This window comes from Camelus ferus, chromosome 5 (assembly GCF_009834535.1).
Source record: "Camelus ferus isolate YT-003-E chromosome 5, BCGSAC_Cfer_1.0, whole genome shotgun sequence".
In the NCBI taxonomy this organism is placed as follows: Eukaryota; Metazoa; Chordata; class Mammalia; order Artiodactyla; family Camelidae; genus Camelus; species Camelus ferus.
Window position 1 is genome coordinate 91,822,271 of NC_045700.1, and position 12,841 is coordinate 91,835,111.

A 12,841-nucleotide genomic window follows, 5' to 3' on the forward strand; every position below is an offset into this window, starting at 1 on the left:
TTGTATCTCAATACAGCGGTTTTCTTTAAAACAAGGAAAGAAAAAGAAATTAACCCTAAGCACCTGCCCTGCAGCAGAAATTTCACACACACTGTTTAGGGAATATATTATATCCCATTGTATTTCCAAGCCCAAGCCTTATGTCTTTAACCACATAACACTGTCTAGTTAATGTGTGTTCCTGGTTAGGTGACCAGTTTATAGTTTATTTCTGAAGGCAACATAATATTATTCTGATCATTGCCTCTTTAAATTCTGATGGTCTCCCACACCTTTGTCTCTGCAAGAATACATCTATTCTGTAAAAAATTTCAGACCTGGTTTTGATTTTGTAGAGCTAACAGCTCATCAGTACCGACAATACACATCTTTACTTGTTGCTGACAAATGTTTAGTGTTTGTATAAGTGAAACAGTATTTGGAACTCAAACAGAAAAATGAGAGTGAGTCCACACACAATAGGATTCAGGAAGAAAAAGAAGAGAGTCAGGAGAAAAGCAGGACAGGGAAAATGAAAACACTTGCCGAGAATGGTTCACTGTTTTGCGTGAAGCAAATGTTCAAGTCAGATCATCCAGATTCAAACACAAAAGCATGTCATAAAGGAAGACAGAATTATTGCCAGTTAGTTTTTTAAGCTGATTAGTAGTGTGCTATAAAAAGTGTTAACTTCCGTAACTGGTGTTATATCTCAACTAGACTATACAAAGGTAGAAATTATAAAAAATCAGCTCTTTTTTACTTCTCACTGTGTCTACAACCCTTTCCCCAACCCCAAACCATACCCATTCATAAAATCCTGCATACAGCAAGTGTCTAAAAATGTATCTCTGGCTTGTAATTATCTAATATTAGAAGTATATATTTAAACAATATCTTGAGAAAATTAAAAGAAGTTAGTTAACATTATTAAGCCAGTGTTCACTCTTTATTGCTGGTAACTTCCTTGCGGAAGCTGACCTTCGTACCTCATTGCTGGTCCACCCGAAGCTGTCAGTGAGGTCTGTTGTGGATGCAGCGTCCTGGTCTAAGAGCAGGAGCTGTGCAAACAACCGCTGTAACTGTAAAGGTATGATTCGGACCTGAATGAGAAACAAACGCGTTTCTAAATGAAGTCTTTTAAATGTTGGTTGGGGCTTTTAAAGAGAACTGCATGTTAGTTTTCTCACATCTCCTAGTTCACTTAGTTCTCCCAGGAGAAAGTTTACAAATATTGCAAAGGGTGAACTAAGATTCATTTTTCTTTGAAAATTCTAATTCAATACAAAAAAAATTTAGCTACATGGAGTCTTCTAACTTGACATAGCATAGATCCATATTAAAACCCAAACAGGCCCTAATAAATCACTCAACTGATTACAGACTGACTTGAGTCTCTAATAGTCCATTCTTTCTCTAAAATATCTCAGATACAGACATACTCCAGATGAGGAATTATCCAGTCACAAATATCTCACAGCCCTGCCTTGCTTTCTTCCCGCTGCCCACATGGTGTGGGCTGGGGCCCTGAGAATGCTGCTCAGACCCTGGTCTGAGGACTGGACTTAAATATCTAAAGTGAGAATAAGTCTTTACAAACTTTTATGGCAGTTTTAGCTGGCCACAACATTTTTATTATTTCCTACAAAAGTATGATCTGCAACAGACTGGGAATTGAAAAAAGACAAAAACTGGCTCTTTGCCACACAGGTGGTTTGAGAAGCAAGGGGCTGGATCATGAGAGACTCCTATTAAAAAGGACAGATTTTAGCCTGAGAGCGATACACTTCTGAATGATATTCACACAAGGGAGGAACGTGGTTAGAAATGCACTTACAATTAACCCACTCCTTGCTCAATCTACTTCCAGGACGCTGGTCTCTATTTTTTGTTGTTGTTACAAACAAGTGCATTAGACAGATTTTTTTGGAAGGCTAGTGTGGAAGAATGGGAAGAATGAGTTATGTCTATAAAGCAGCAGCAGCATTATATCTGGAGAATTAATTTTTTTTTGGAAGGGAAACTCCTTAGTAGTAGGATATAGGCCAAGTCACTTTCTAAAAATAAAGATTGTATCTGGTAATTAATAAAACTGCTGATATCTATGAATAAGCAACTGAATCCTAGAACAGTTCCTCAATACTCCAAAAAAAAAAAAAACAAAAAAAACCCCCAAAACCTTGTAAATCATAGATTTAATACCTTTGCATCAGGTTTATCCTTGTCTTCTAAAGAACCAAGTTCCTCTGGGCCAAGAGAAAACAAAGCTTCTAAACAAAAAAGCAGAATCAGAGATGTAAATGACATTACTTCATTTCTGAAACCTGTTTTAGAAAGCAAAGTCCACCAGTAAGTAAAAATCAGTTAAAGATTCAGAAATATGATTGTGACAATATTTATACCCTTACTCTACACATTTTGCTTTCTGACAATATTATTTTCAATCACTGACTCTATACAGTAGCAAGCTAAGGGTTCAAAATGGGAGATCTGTAAAAGGAAAACTACGCACATGAAAGCGTAACACCAGAAATCTTTGATGGCTTCCTACTGCCTTTGGCAGTGGGTCCCCAAGGCCACACAAAGAATATTAGGGAATGTAATATACAATATATAACAGTGTCTTTTGTCACATGTATTCATTTACAAGCCACATTTGAGACTTCCAACCATCCTTTCATCTTTTAACTCTGCGATCATGTCCTTTTTGCTATGGAAATGTCTTTCCTGCATCAAGGGTAATAATAGGTGGTGGTAATCTCACCTGGAAGAATAAACTGGCAAGCCAGTGTCAGTCTCCAGAGTTTCTTATAATTCACTGTCTAGGTGTGCCACCCAATGGGGCATATCTGAATCTTGTGGGCCATATGTGTTCAAATAGATAGCAACCCTACTGAGAGACTCCCACATATTCCAGGGACAGAAGTGATGGGCGGTGTTGTCTCCCACTGAAAACCACTGCTGCCTCAGTGATTTACTGCCATGTCATATTCCTCCTGATTTCCCAGCAGGAACTGGGAAAAAAACTACATAAAGGTTGCAAACATAAAAGGTAAAGCATAAAATCCATACAAAGACTTCTATAAACATCTCTCACTCTCTCAGCTACATTGAACTGGGAGTACCATGGAACCCAATCTAGCCCTACTCCTTAAAATATGATTCCCAAGAGCCCTCAGAATTTTCCCCGTTCTGACAGTCCCTACACTTCCCAAATTATACCTCTCCTCAATAAGCATTAGGATTCACGCTAAGCCTTACAAGGAGCGCACAATCCACACTAAGCTGTCATCCCGTGTTTGGCCAGCAACCTCCCTTTCTAGAGAAGAGGGCTTGGGGCTTTCAGCTCTATTCTTGTTCAGTGGTACTCTCCATGCCCTGCCCATTTTCCCCAACAACCACCTTCTTCAGTATCTTTTTAAGGCTACTCTTCTATTTTGAGTTGCCCTTTAACTTCAATTATATTAAAACGTGGGAAAGATTTAACCTCCCTAGGAACCCGCTTATTCAAGCTGAAATTTCTAATGGTAGATTACTGAATGCATCGGGGAGATATTTTTATGGAGAGAATGGAGTTGAGGACAAGAGGCAAGGCCCTTAAATCCCACATGCAATTCAACCTACTGCCCTGGGAAGGATAAAATGGCAATTATTTACTAATCTTCTGGAGGCAGAAGTCTTACTAAGCTTAGAAGCAATAGAAAATCACAAAACTGCTAAATTTGGTAGTGGTGGGAAGGGGTTGAGATACTGGATACAGGATGAACTAGCTGTCTGTCCTCAGAATACAGAGACATTGTAGAGAGCTGTGCTACAATCATGTAGCTTTGTAGCTGGCAGCCCCCAATTAGGGCCACGTGACAGCCAAGTAATGTACACACTGAAATCAAGGGAACACAGAGACTAAAACCCTTGCAGAGGAAGCTAGTTTGCAGAGGTGGGATGGGACAAACAAGTAGAGAAAAACAGGGGCAAGAAATCGAGGGTCCAATGAGGTCAGGGTGACTTCTGTAGGTGGTTTCCAGATTCCCCTATATTCTCACAGTAAACCTCCCTTTTAATTGAGCTAATCTGAATGGGTTTCTGTTCCTTGCACACAGTCCCTTATCTAACATCTTGGGTCTCTGGAATTCAGAATTTTCAGATTTTAGACAGGTAATATAAAGGGTTATATATGTTAACATGACATCCCCAAGCAGGGTCTGGGACAAACAGTACCCACTAATAAAGGCTCAATATTCCTGTAACAAATGTATTGACTATTCACTCAAGTGAGATAATTAAGACTATAAACAACAATCATCTCCCTCTGTGGCTCTGAGACCAAACAAGTTCAGATCAGATGAGGCTGTCAAGAGTTTTCTGGGTAACAGAATTGCAGGTAGATGATTATGGACTGTATAAACAATGTGACACTCCCTCCCCACTCCAAAAGGAAGCATATACTTGTATTGGATAACTCTGGTTTATGTGATTATCACTTTGGAGGAATTTTAAACCTCAAAAATACAAGTGGTATAACAATAATGTAGGTTAGCACTCATGACAAAATTGTCTTTATCATGTTTTTTAAATCATAGGATTAGGAAAGAAATATATTCTTTTTAAAATTTTGTTACTGAACATCACTGTGATCACACAGAATGTATTTAAGATAATTTAAGATCCACATTTCTCTGCAGAGAGACTTACTAATTGATGTCTTATATTAGCAACAATAAACACACTGTGGTGTGGAATTCACGTTTAAAACATTTGTGCTTTCACATATAATTAATTACATGTAGAGATGAGGGTACATATTACTAACCAAATGCATGTAACATAGCATACCTCGGAATTCAGGTGTGAAATGAAGAGTCTGAAGAAGGGAATTGAGGTAACAGGTTCCACCCTGATTTCTGATTCCACTTAAATTGGTGAATTCTCTAGGAGCAGGTGGCTCCAAAGCTTTGGTCTTTAATTTCTTCCCTTTTCCATAATGATTATTTGACACACTGGAATAATCCTCTTCAAATAGGTCCCCAAACATTGTGAAATTAAATACTACCCTTAAAAAAATACAACATGTTTTATAAATGCTTTCATTTTTAAAACAAAACTTCCCCACATTTCCCTGTCTTATACTTGAATTATCTATTTTAGGTCATTCCTTAGAAAGTACAGTGGTTTGGGCTTTGGAAGCAGCAAAACCTGAATTTTTTTCACTCATCTCCACACTACCTGGGTGACCTTGGACAAGTTATTTAACTAGTGTTCTTATAGGTAAAATGGGATACCAACTGTCACGGAGGATCATTTAAACAATGAAATGACATAATGAAAGAAAGTCACTTAGTGCACAGGGTTTAGCCCACAATAAATGATACTTGTTTTTAAAAAGGCATACTGATATAACTAGTGAAAAAAGAGAGAAAATCCATCATTACACCTAATCTACGGCTGAGATGGCAAAGTCAATCCTAGATTCTGAGAGTTGACAAAGCTCTTGGGACTACGAATCACTTCCTAAAATCTCTGCTTCTCACTCTCGTCGAACCAGATTATGGCACTCAAACAAATTCAATGGGACAAATTAATCTTTACAGTAGTTTAGTACATGGTCCCAAACCTGGAGAGCCAAGAGGAGGTTAACTGGGAAAAAAATACTCCCATTAAAATCATCGAGTCTGAAGGGCTTCCAATATGCAGCCGGTGACCCCAAAGTGAGCTCTGGGGACCCAGAGGATCCGCTCAAGGTCTCATATCGAGTGTGGAGGATGGCCACTTGGAGAGGAGAAATGCAAAGCGCCTAGGACGGTTCATAAGTGACAGAAAGCGCTGAAATGCAATTATTTTTTTCAACCCGTTCCTCAGGAAACAGCACACCAAAAAATGGAACTTGAAAGTGTGGCCTGGAGCCCTTAGTCTGAATTCCCGTCTCCTCCACGACACGGTCAAGGCCAGGGCCTCAAACCCTTCAAGACAGCACTGAGTCCAGGGCCGCGAGGAGGCAGAGGTCCCCGCGGCAGAAGACGACTAACCCGACACCGAGAACGCCGCACCCTGGGACCTGCCCGGGCAGCTCCTCGCCTCGCCTCGCCTCTCGCCTCGCCTCGCCCTCCTCAGGCCGTGCCGCCCACACGATCCCGGCGCTTCCCACGCCCCTCCCGAGATCACCGGGCCCCGGACACACTTACTGCCTAAAGCCCAGACCCCCGCCCTGGCCAAAACTCGAAGCGAACGAACTCGCCACAACTGGGCGCCGCCATGTTGGCGCTGGCAGCTCTCCCGCGCCCCGACGCGTGAGGAATTTATGGAATCGCGCGGACTTCGTCTCCCAGGATGCCCTGCGGGAGCGCGGTCCGTCGCGCGGGGCCTTATGGGCAATGTGGTTCTTTCGCCCCCGGAGTTAGAGAGTGGCGTAGTGGGGACAGCATTCGCTTCCCTGCAGGTTCGTGGGTCCACACGGTCAGCCCGCCACTCGTTCATTCACACTTTAAAGTTTATGTTTATTGCTGTTTGCAACTCATATTAGTTGCAGTAGAGGATGCAAAGATCGGTTGTCTTTCGTCCTGGGTGATGCCGAAGTTACTTAAACCTTGGAAGCATTTGTGTAGGGCTCCGAGTTTGCCGTGCGCTTTCAAAGACATTTTACAGGTGTATCTCCGGTGGAAAATGTTCCATATAGCTTTGCTCCTTTATAACATCCTCAGTGTTTATTTTGTCTGTGCCAACTCTCATTCAGAAGAGTAGACTAAAATACCTCAAAATTACCCTCTTGCCCACTTGAGCACCCCTGGTGGACCATTGCAACATCCTGCTCAGGCTTCTCCTGGCATGCCCCCTGTCCAATCCAGGAAAGAATGAGGGAGGCGGGGAGAAAATCATTTTGACTTCAGCTCAAGGTTTGAGAGATTGAGAACAGCAATAGTGATAGAGGAAGTTTCCAGGCAGGAGACAAAGTGAATGCCAGTCTCGGGGATTTGTGTTTGGAACATTTGAGGGGGATGCCCGTGGCTGCAAATGTTCAAGAAGTGTCGGCAGGGAAAGAACTGGAAGTAGGGGACCAGCTAGAAGGTCTAGACTAGGAAACCACGATGGAAATCGCCTGCGTTCGGTTCTCGTCTATCTTCACTCGGCCACGTTGCCGCCTTGGCAGCCTCTTCTTCCTGACTCTCCTCCCTGCTCCCCGGCGCTCTGTGCTGCCGCTTTTCTTCCTGTCTTTTGACTGCTTCTTCTTTGCCCACTGTACTTCATGCCTCTCTTCCTAATAGTAGATATGACTATTCCCAAACTTCCATTCCGTGACCAAGAATGAGCACTGGAAGGTCAGCTCCATGAGGACACAGGCTCACCCTTGTGCACAGCTGTATCCCTGCCACCTCAACACTGCCTGGCTCATTACAGGGTCTTAAAAAAATATGTGTTGAATAAATGAATGGTCTACACCACCATCCTTCTCCTCATCCAGCATCAAAGTCTTGGAGTGGATTTGAGCTTTTATTCATCTTTTCTCCATGAATCCAATCATTTGTGACTCGGAATATTGCCTGGACAATGCTGCTGCCGTTTCCAGGGCTCCCTCTCCGCCTGTCAGACCCTCATGAAGTCTCATCTGCATTAGGATGATAGCCTTTTAGGTGGACTGCCATTTATCCATCCCATCCTGCACTAGGCCCTACGAGATCCATCCGAGGCACTCGCTGAGCTCACAGTTCTCTACCAAAGAGGCTTCAGTGAGTCCCTTGTACCTACTATAGAAACTCCGCGGTGGTCCCTGAGCTTTTCATACTGTATTTCTTACTACGCACCTATTCTCCAGTTAAAGTATTTCCAAATGTGCCATATGCCTTCCTGCTCCTGTGCCGATTCATACTGTCCTTTGCTATGAGGCATGTCCATCCTTCCAGGCCCTCTCTTCAATAAAAGCCCATCTCAAACTCTAACTCATTCATTAAAAATTTTCATATCTCTCTAAACAAGATACGACCTTTTCTCTCATTAGGTTTCAGGATGCCACGTGTCTCTCTTGTAACCCATGTCCCTGACAAAGTCAGATATGATCATTTTGTCAGTATCTCCAAGCCAGGCATTGAGCCTTATCTGCCCTGTAGTCCCTGAAGTTGTTAACACTAAAAGCATTAGCTGCATTATCATTGTTAACACTGATATATGGCTTTATAGTCTATGGTGAAAATTTAAATCCTTTATTTGCTCCACAGAAAGTTAGAGTTGGACTAAGAAAACTGTTGATGAGACTCTGGTCCCATGAAAGTTTCACTCGAGTATTTCTACCGTGTGCAGTGCTGTTCAAGAAAGACTAATGATTCTCTAAAGAAGTATGAGCATTTATCCTGTGCCAGGCAGATGCAGAGAGTTTCCAAGCACTGTCTGATTTAATTCTCACAACAACTGCACTAGGTGGGAACTGACATCACCCCCATTCTAGAGATGAGGAGACTGAGATACTGAGAGATAGATAATTTCTGCAGAGTTACGCAGCAAGTAAGCCTCAATCCAAGATTTGAACCCCAGTGATCTGACTTTAGGCCCTGTGTTTTTTTTTGTTTGTTTGTTTGCTGGGGGGAGGTAATTAAGTGTGTGTGTGTGTATGTGTGTATATATATATATATATATATATATATATATATAAAATATGATAATTATTATCATATATTATATATACTAATTTAATATATATATATATATATAATTATATATATATAATTTGTTTTTTAAACCAGAGGTACTGAGGATTGAACCCAGGGCCTTGTGCATGCTAAGCATGCACTATACCCTCCCCCTTGGGCCTGTGCTCTTAACCGCTGATGCTATCCTACCTCTTCAGCCAGGAAGCTGCCTGCCTGCTTGTCATCCTCCCTCCTTCCTTCCTTCCCTTCTTCTTTCTGCGAATATGTATGACCTTTTCCATAGATCCTACCAGTGAGGCAGTAGATCTGAGCCTTCACTGTCATTATTAGGGAGGGGCAGACATGGACCTGGATGCAAGAAGATGAGGAATTTTTAGTCTGCGAATTAGGGACTACCAGGTTAGTTGACCTTAAAGCCCAACCCCCAGATTCCTGATTCTGGGCCTGGGTGGAAATTTCTCTTGCCCTGTCCACTTTCTTCTTGGTGCCGCCCACAGGGCCTCTCGAGCAGAGCCTGCTGACGCAGTGTTCCCCAGCTGGAAATCCAGTCTCGCACGTGTCTGGAGGCACTGTCCTATAAGCATAATTATTTGGGGCCAACTCTTTCCAGGTTCATGGTTACTTCTGTAAATACCCTGGGATTTTTGCCCCAAATGGTTGGCATGAGGTAAATAACCGGGACCCTAGCCTGAAAAGCTTGCAGTTTTATTTATCGGTATTTTTTTTAATTTGTTTCCCGATCTATGTTGTGTTACTTAATATGTTTGCTATATTGATCTCTACCCTTGCTGTAAACTGCAATCTTTCAGACTGAAGGTTATGTCTTATTAGTGGGTTACTAAATCTGTTCAGAGGGGCTTGTAATCAGCATTTAAAGAGAGAGACAAAAGGAAAAGAAATAGGATAGGATTTGGTTGGATTGAAAAAAAATCAGAGTAACAAGGATAAAGGTTGTTTTATGGAACTGTTGCCAAAAAACCAGCTTCTGTACCCCAGTAGCTAAATTGAGACTCAGAGGCAGAGTTTTGGGAGAATTAGAAAAGAACAGTTTTACTGCTTTACCCCAGGCAAAGGAGTCAGAGCAAGCTGATGCCTTAAAGACTATGAGCCGTCTTGGGGTACGGGTCCTGGGGTTTTATAGAAAAATGGGGACAGTGGTGGGGCTGGGTGGTACCAGTCAGGATATGAGCTGGGGCTACATTCCTTTCATCTTGATGAGAACTTGCTGTTGTTATGGAGGAGTTTAGGAGGGCCTGCTCATTTTCTTGAGGCTATCAGTCCATAACCTTCTTTCAAGAACTGTAGCATAAAAGGATAAGTTATTCTAAAAAAAAGAATGCATGGGGAGGGGAGCGTGTTAATCATAAGATCAATTTAGCTAGAAGTACAGGTCTGAGCAACTCAGAAGTCATCTCGTTAGTTTTCTCCTCTTTCAGAACTTTTATTTCCTATATACAGATGCATACCTGCATAGAGTAGTTCCCCTTAACTGTGGGGACACTTTCCAGGACCCCCACTGGATGCCTCAAAATGCAGGCAGTACTGACCCACATACTATGTTTTTTCCTTTGCATACATACCTGTGATCAAGTTTAATTTATAAATTAGTCACCGCAAGAGAATATCCAAATTGCTAGTGTCACAACTCTTGCCCTTTGGGACCAATATTAAATAAAATAAGGGCTCCTTGGACACAAGCAATGCAATACAGCGACAGTGTATCTGATAATGCAGCCAGCTGCTGAGTGACTAACGGGCAGGGAGTGTATACAGAGTGGATTTGCTGGACAAAGGAATGATTGACCTCCTGGGCAGGACAGAGTGGATACTGTGAGATTTCATCACATTGCTCAGAATGGCGTGCAAGTTAAAACTTATCGATTATTTATTTCTGGAATTTTCCACGTAATATTTTCAGGTCAAAACCTCAGAAAAGTGAAACCACAGGTAAGTGGAGACTTCTGTACTGATTCTCAATGTTACATGTAAATTATTGCTGGGGGTCCTGACCCAAATTGTTTCAAAGCCACTGTTTTTGACCACCTTGAGTCTTTGTATCCCATTCAAGCAAACTTCACCCAGTGTGGGCACATGGGCACTGAAGTGGGGAGGACAAGGCTGGTTTTGGAATACCAGAATAAAAGAGTAGAAATTCTACTTATATTAATTATTCAATATTTAACAGCTTTAGTGAGGTAAACTAGCATATGATAAAATATGACACATAGAATTTGATAAGTTTTGACATATGTAAACCCCGGTGAAATCATCATCACTGATGAAATAAAAATTTGTATTCTAAGACAAGTCAAGGAAAATTTAAATAGAAAAAATTTCTCTGCCTTGTTGGCCCCCTCTCTTCCCTCTACCATGCATTTTGTGTATCTGCTGTATGCATTAACCAGACCTCCCTCTGGGCAGAAATACCTGCTCAATCATAAGAAGCAACAGCATCAACAAGACAACTTAAAGATAACATTCCTTCTTGATCTGGTAAGGGGTCACCATGACCCACCACTTTGTACTTGTGTTAGCAGTAGTGAGACCCCTAAATTAGGATGCCCACCAAAATGTGGGTCCTTGCTGCCAGCTGTGAAAGAATTTGGAGTAGAGGCAGAGAGACAAAGTGAAAAGCTGCTTAGTTGCTCCAAAGAGGAAAAGGAAAGACAGGGCTTGAGCGGGGAGCCATCAGCCAAGATGGCGGTCCAGCTCTAGGTCGGGCCATGTGGACTTTTATTGGAAGCTTCTGCCATCATGTCCTCCTTCCAAGCGTGCTGGAGCCAATCACCTTCTTTTCCTGTCCTTGTATGGGCTGTTCCAGTTGTTGTCACAATCGTCAACTGTCGTGGTGCTGGTGGGTGTGTCATTTATCATGCTAATACATTATAATGAGTGTATAATGAAGCTTAAAGTCCTCTAGAAGTCAACTCCTCTGCCATCTTGGCCCTCGTGGGTTATAACCAGTCCTGTTTCTTTGTGGCTGCCACCTGAGACTTGGATGAGAGTAATTGGTTTCTATTAGATGCAGGGGCGGAGGCATGATCCTGGGGGCAACAGTCTAGTAATAATTTCTGAGATTACTGAAGGGGAGGCTAGGGAAGAGATCTGGTCATCATGCAGTTGTCAGTCTTGAACCTGCTCTTTTAAGACTCAGGGAGGCCTGGGAGACTTCAGCTTTTCTATAAACAAGAGACAGGGTTTGGGGGCAGGTCCCCTGCAGGGTCCTACTTGGTATCAGTTGAAGATTCAGACTATGTAAACTGTTAATAATATGTCATCTCATGTATAGCCCTCTGTCTCAAAAAAACTTATATAACTGTTTGACTTCTGATGGGTGGAAGAATTCTTGGTGCTTTCTGTGAGGCTGTTCCTGGGTTATGATCTTCAACTTGGCTCAAATAAAATTTTCCATTTCTTTCTTAAATGGACTGATCAATTTCTCATTGACACTACATTAGGTGCAACCACAAGCAGACACAGAAGAGAGGCTCAGGAAAATATGTTATACTCGCAGGTCCTAGAGATAAGACACATCACACAGGGCCACATGTCGAAGCACCAGGGCCAGTCAGGAGGTGGTGGCCTTTACTGGAGTTTTCATGGGAAGGTAAGACAGGGTAGGGCAGGGCAAACAGCTTGGGAATGGCTAGTTTGAATAATTTTTCAGGGTCTATGCTATAGGGTGGTCCCTAGTTGCCTAGTCTCTGACCCTGGGATGATTAGGGCAGAGGACTGTTGCTTCCTGTGGCTCTGGGTTTATTAGTTTGCATACCAAAGGCATATTCCGAGCTAGACCCTTTGCTCTGTCTGAGAATTGGCCAGCACAGGGATGGGCAGTTTCTTCTCAACCAAAAGGGTTTTTAAGACCTCAAAACATCATAACACACAGAAAACAAAAAAATACAGGAAGTGTTGTAAACAGATAGGGTAGAGGGTTCCTGGAGAGAGAGAACTAGGCATGGCTTTCTTAACATAAGAGAAGCTATTTTTGGCCTAAGCCTGGCCACAATGCTTGCCTTTGAACAGATCTCAGTACCTAAAGATCTCAGAGGACGTGAGGGGATGCAGAAACCAAGGAAAAGCAATCAAGAAACAATAGTTCAGCAATGAAATAGTCCTAGCTCATCCTTAAGGGACGTGCATCGCAATCTGATACGTATCATTGAGTTCTGCTGGAACTAAGGCCCCCGTGCAGGTGGAGGACGGAATGATGATGTTGACATTTTCTG

General features: G+C 42.3%; 1 protein-coding gene across 5 annotated transcripts in view; it reads right to left on the bottom strand.

The window, feature by feature from the left end:
- USP40 (ubiquitin specific peptidase 40) overlaps positions 1 to 6,290 on the bottom strand; it is a 76,880-nt gene extending 70,590 nt beyond the window's left edge. For all 5 annotated transcript variants that reach the window (XR_004320160.1, XR_004320161.1, XM_014564712.2 and 2 more), the window contains exons 1-4: positions 6,159 to 6,290; positions 4,813 to 5,030; positions 2,182 to 2,249; positions 969 to 1,082 (exon numbers count right to left, since the gene is read on the bottom strand). Coding sequence is in view for 3 of the 5 variants with exons in the window: in XM_014564712.2 (XP_014420198.2) it covers positions 969 to 1,082; positions 2,182 to 2,249; positions 4,813 to 5,011 (381 nt within the window). In the remaining 2 variants the exon portion in view is untranslated. The remainder of the gene's footprint in view (positions 1 to 968; positions 1,083 to 2,181; positions 2,250 to 4,812; positions 5,031 to 6,158) is intronic.
- Between the last annotated feature and the right edge of the window lie 6,551 nt (positions 6,291 to 12,841).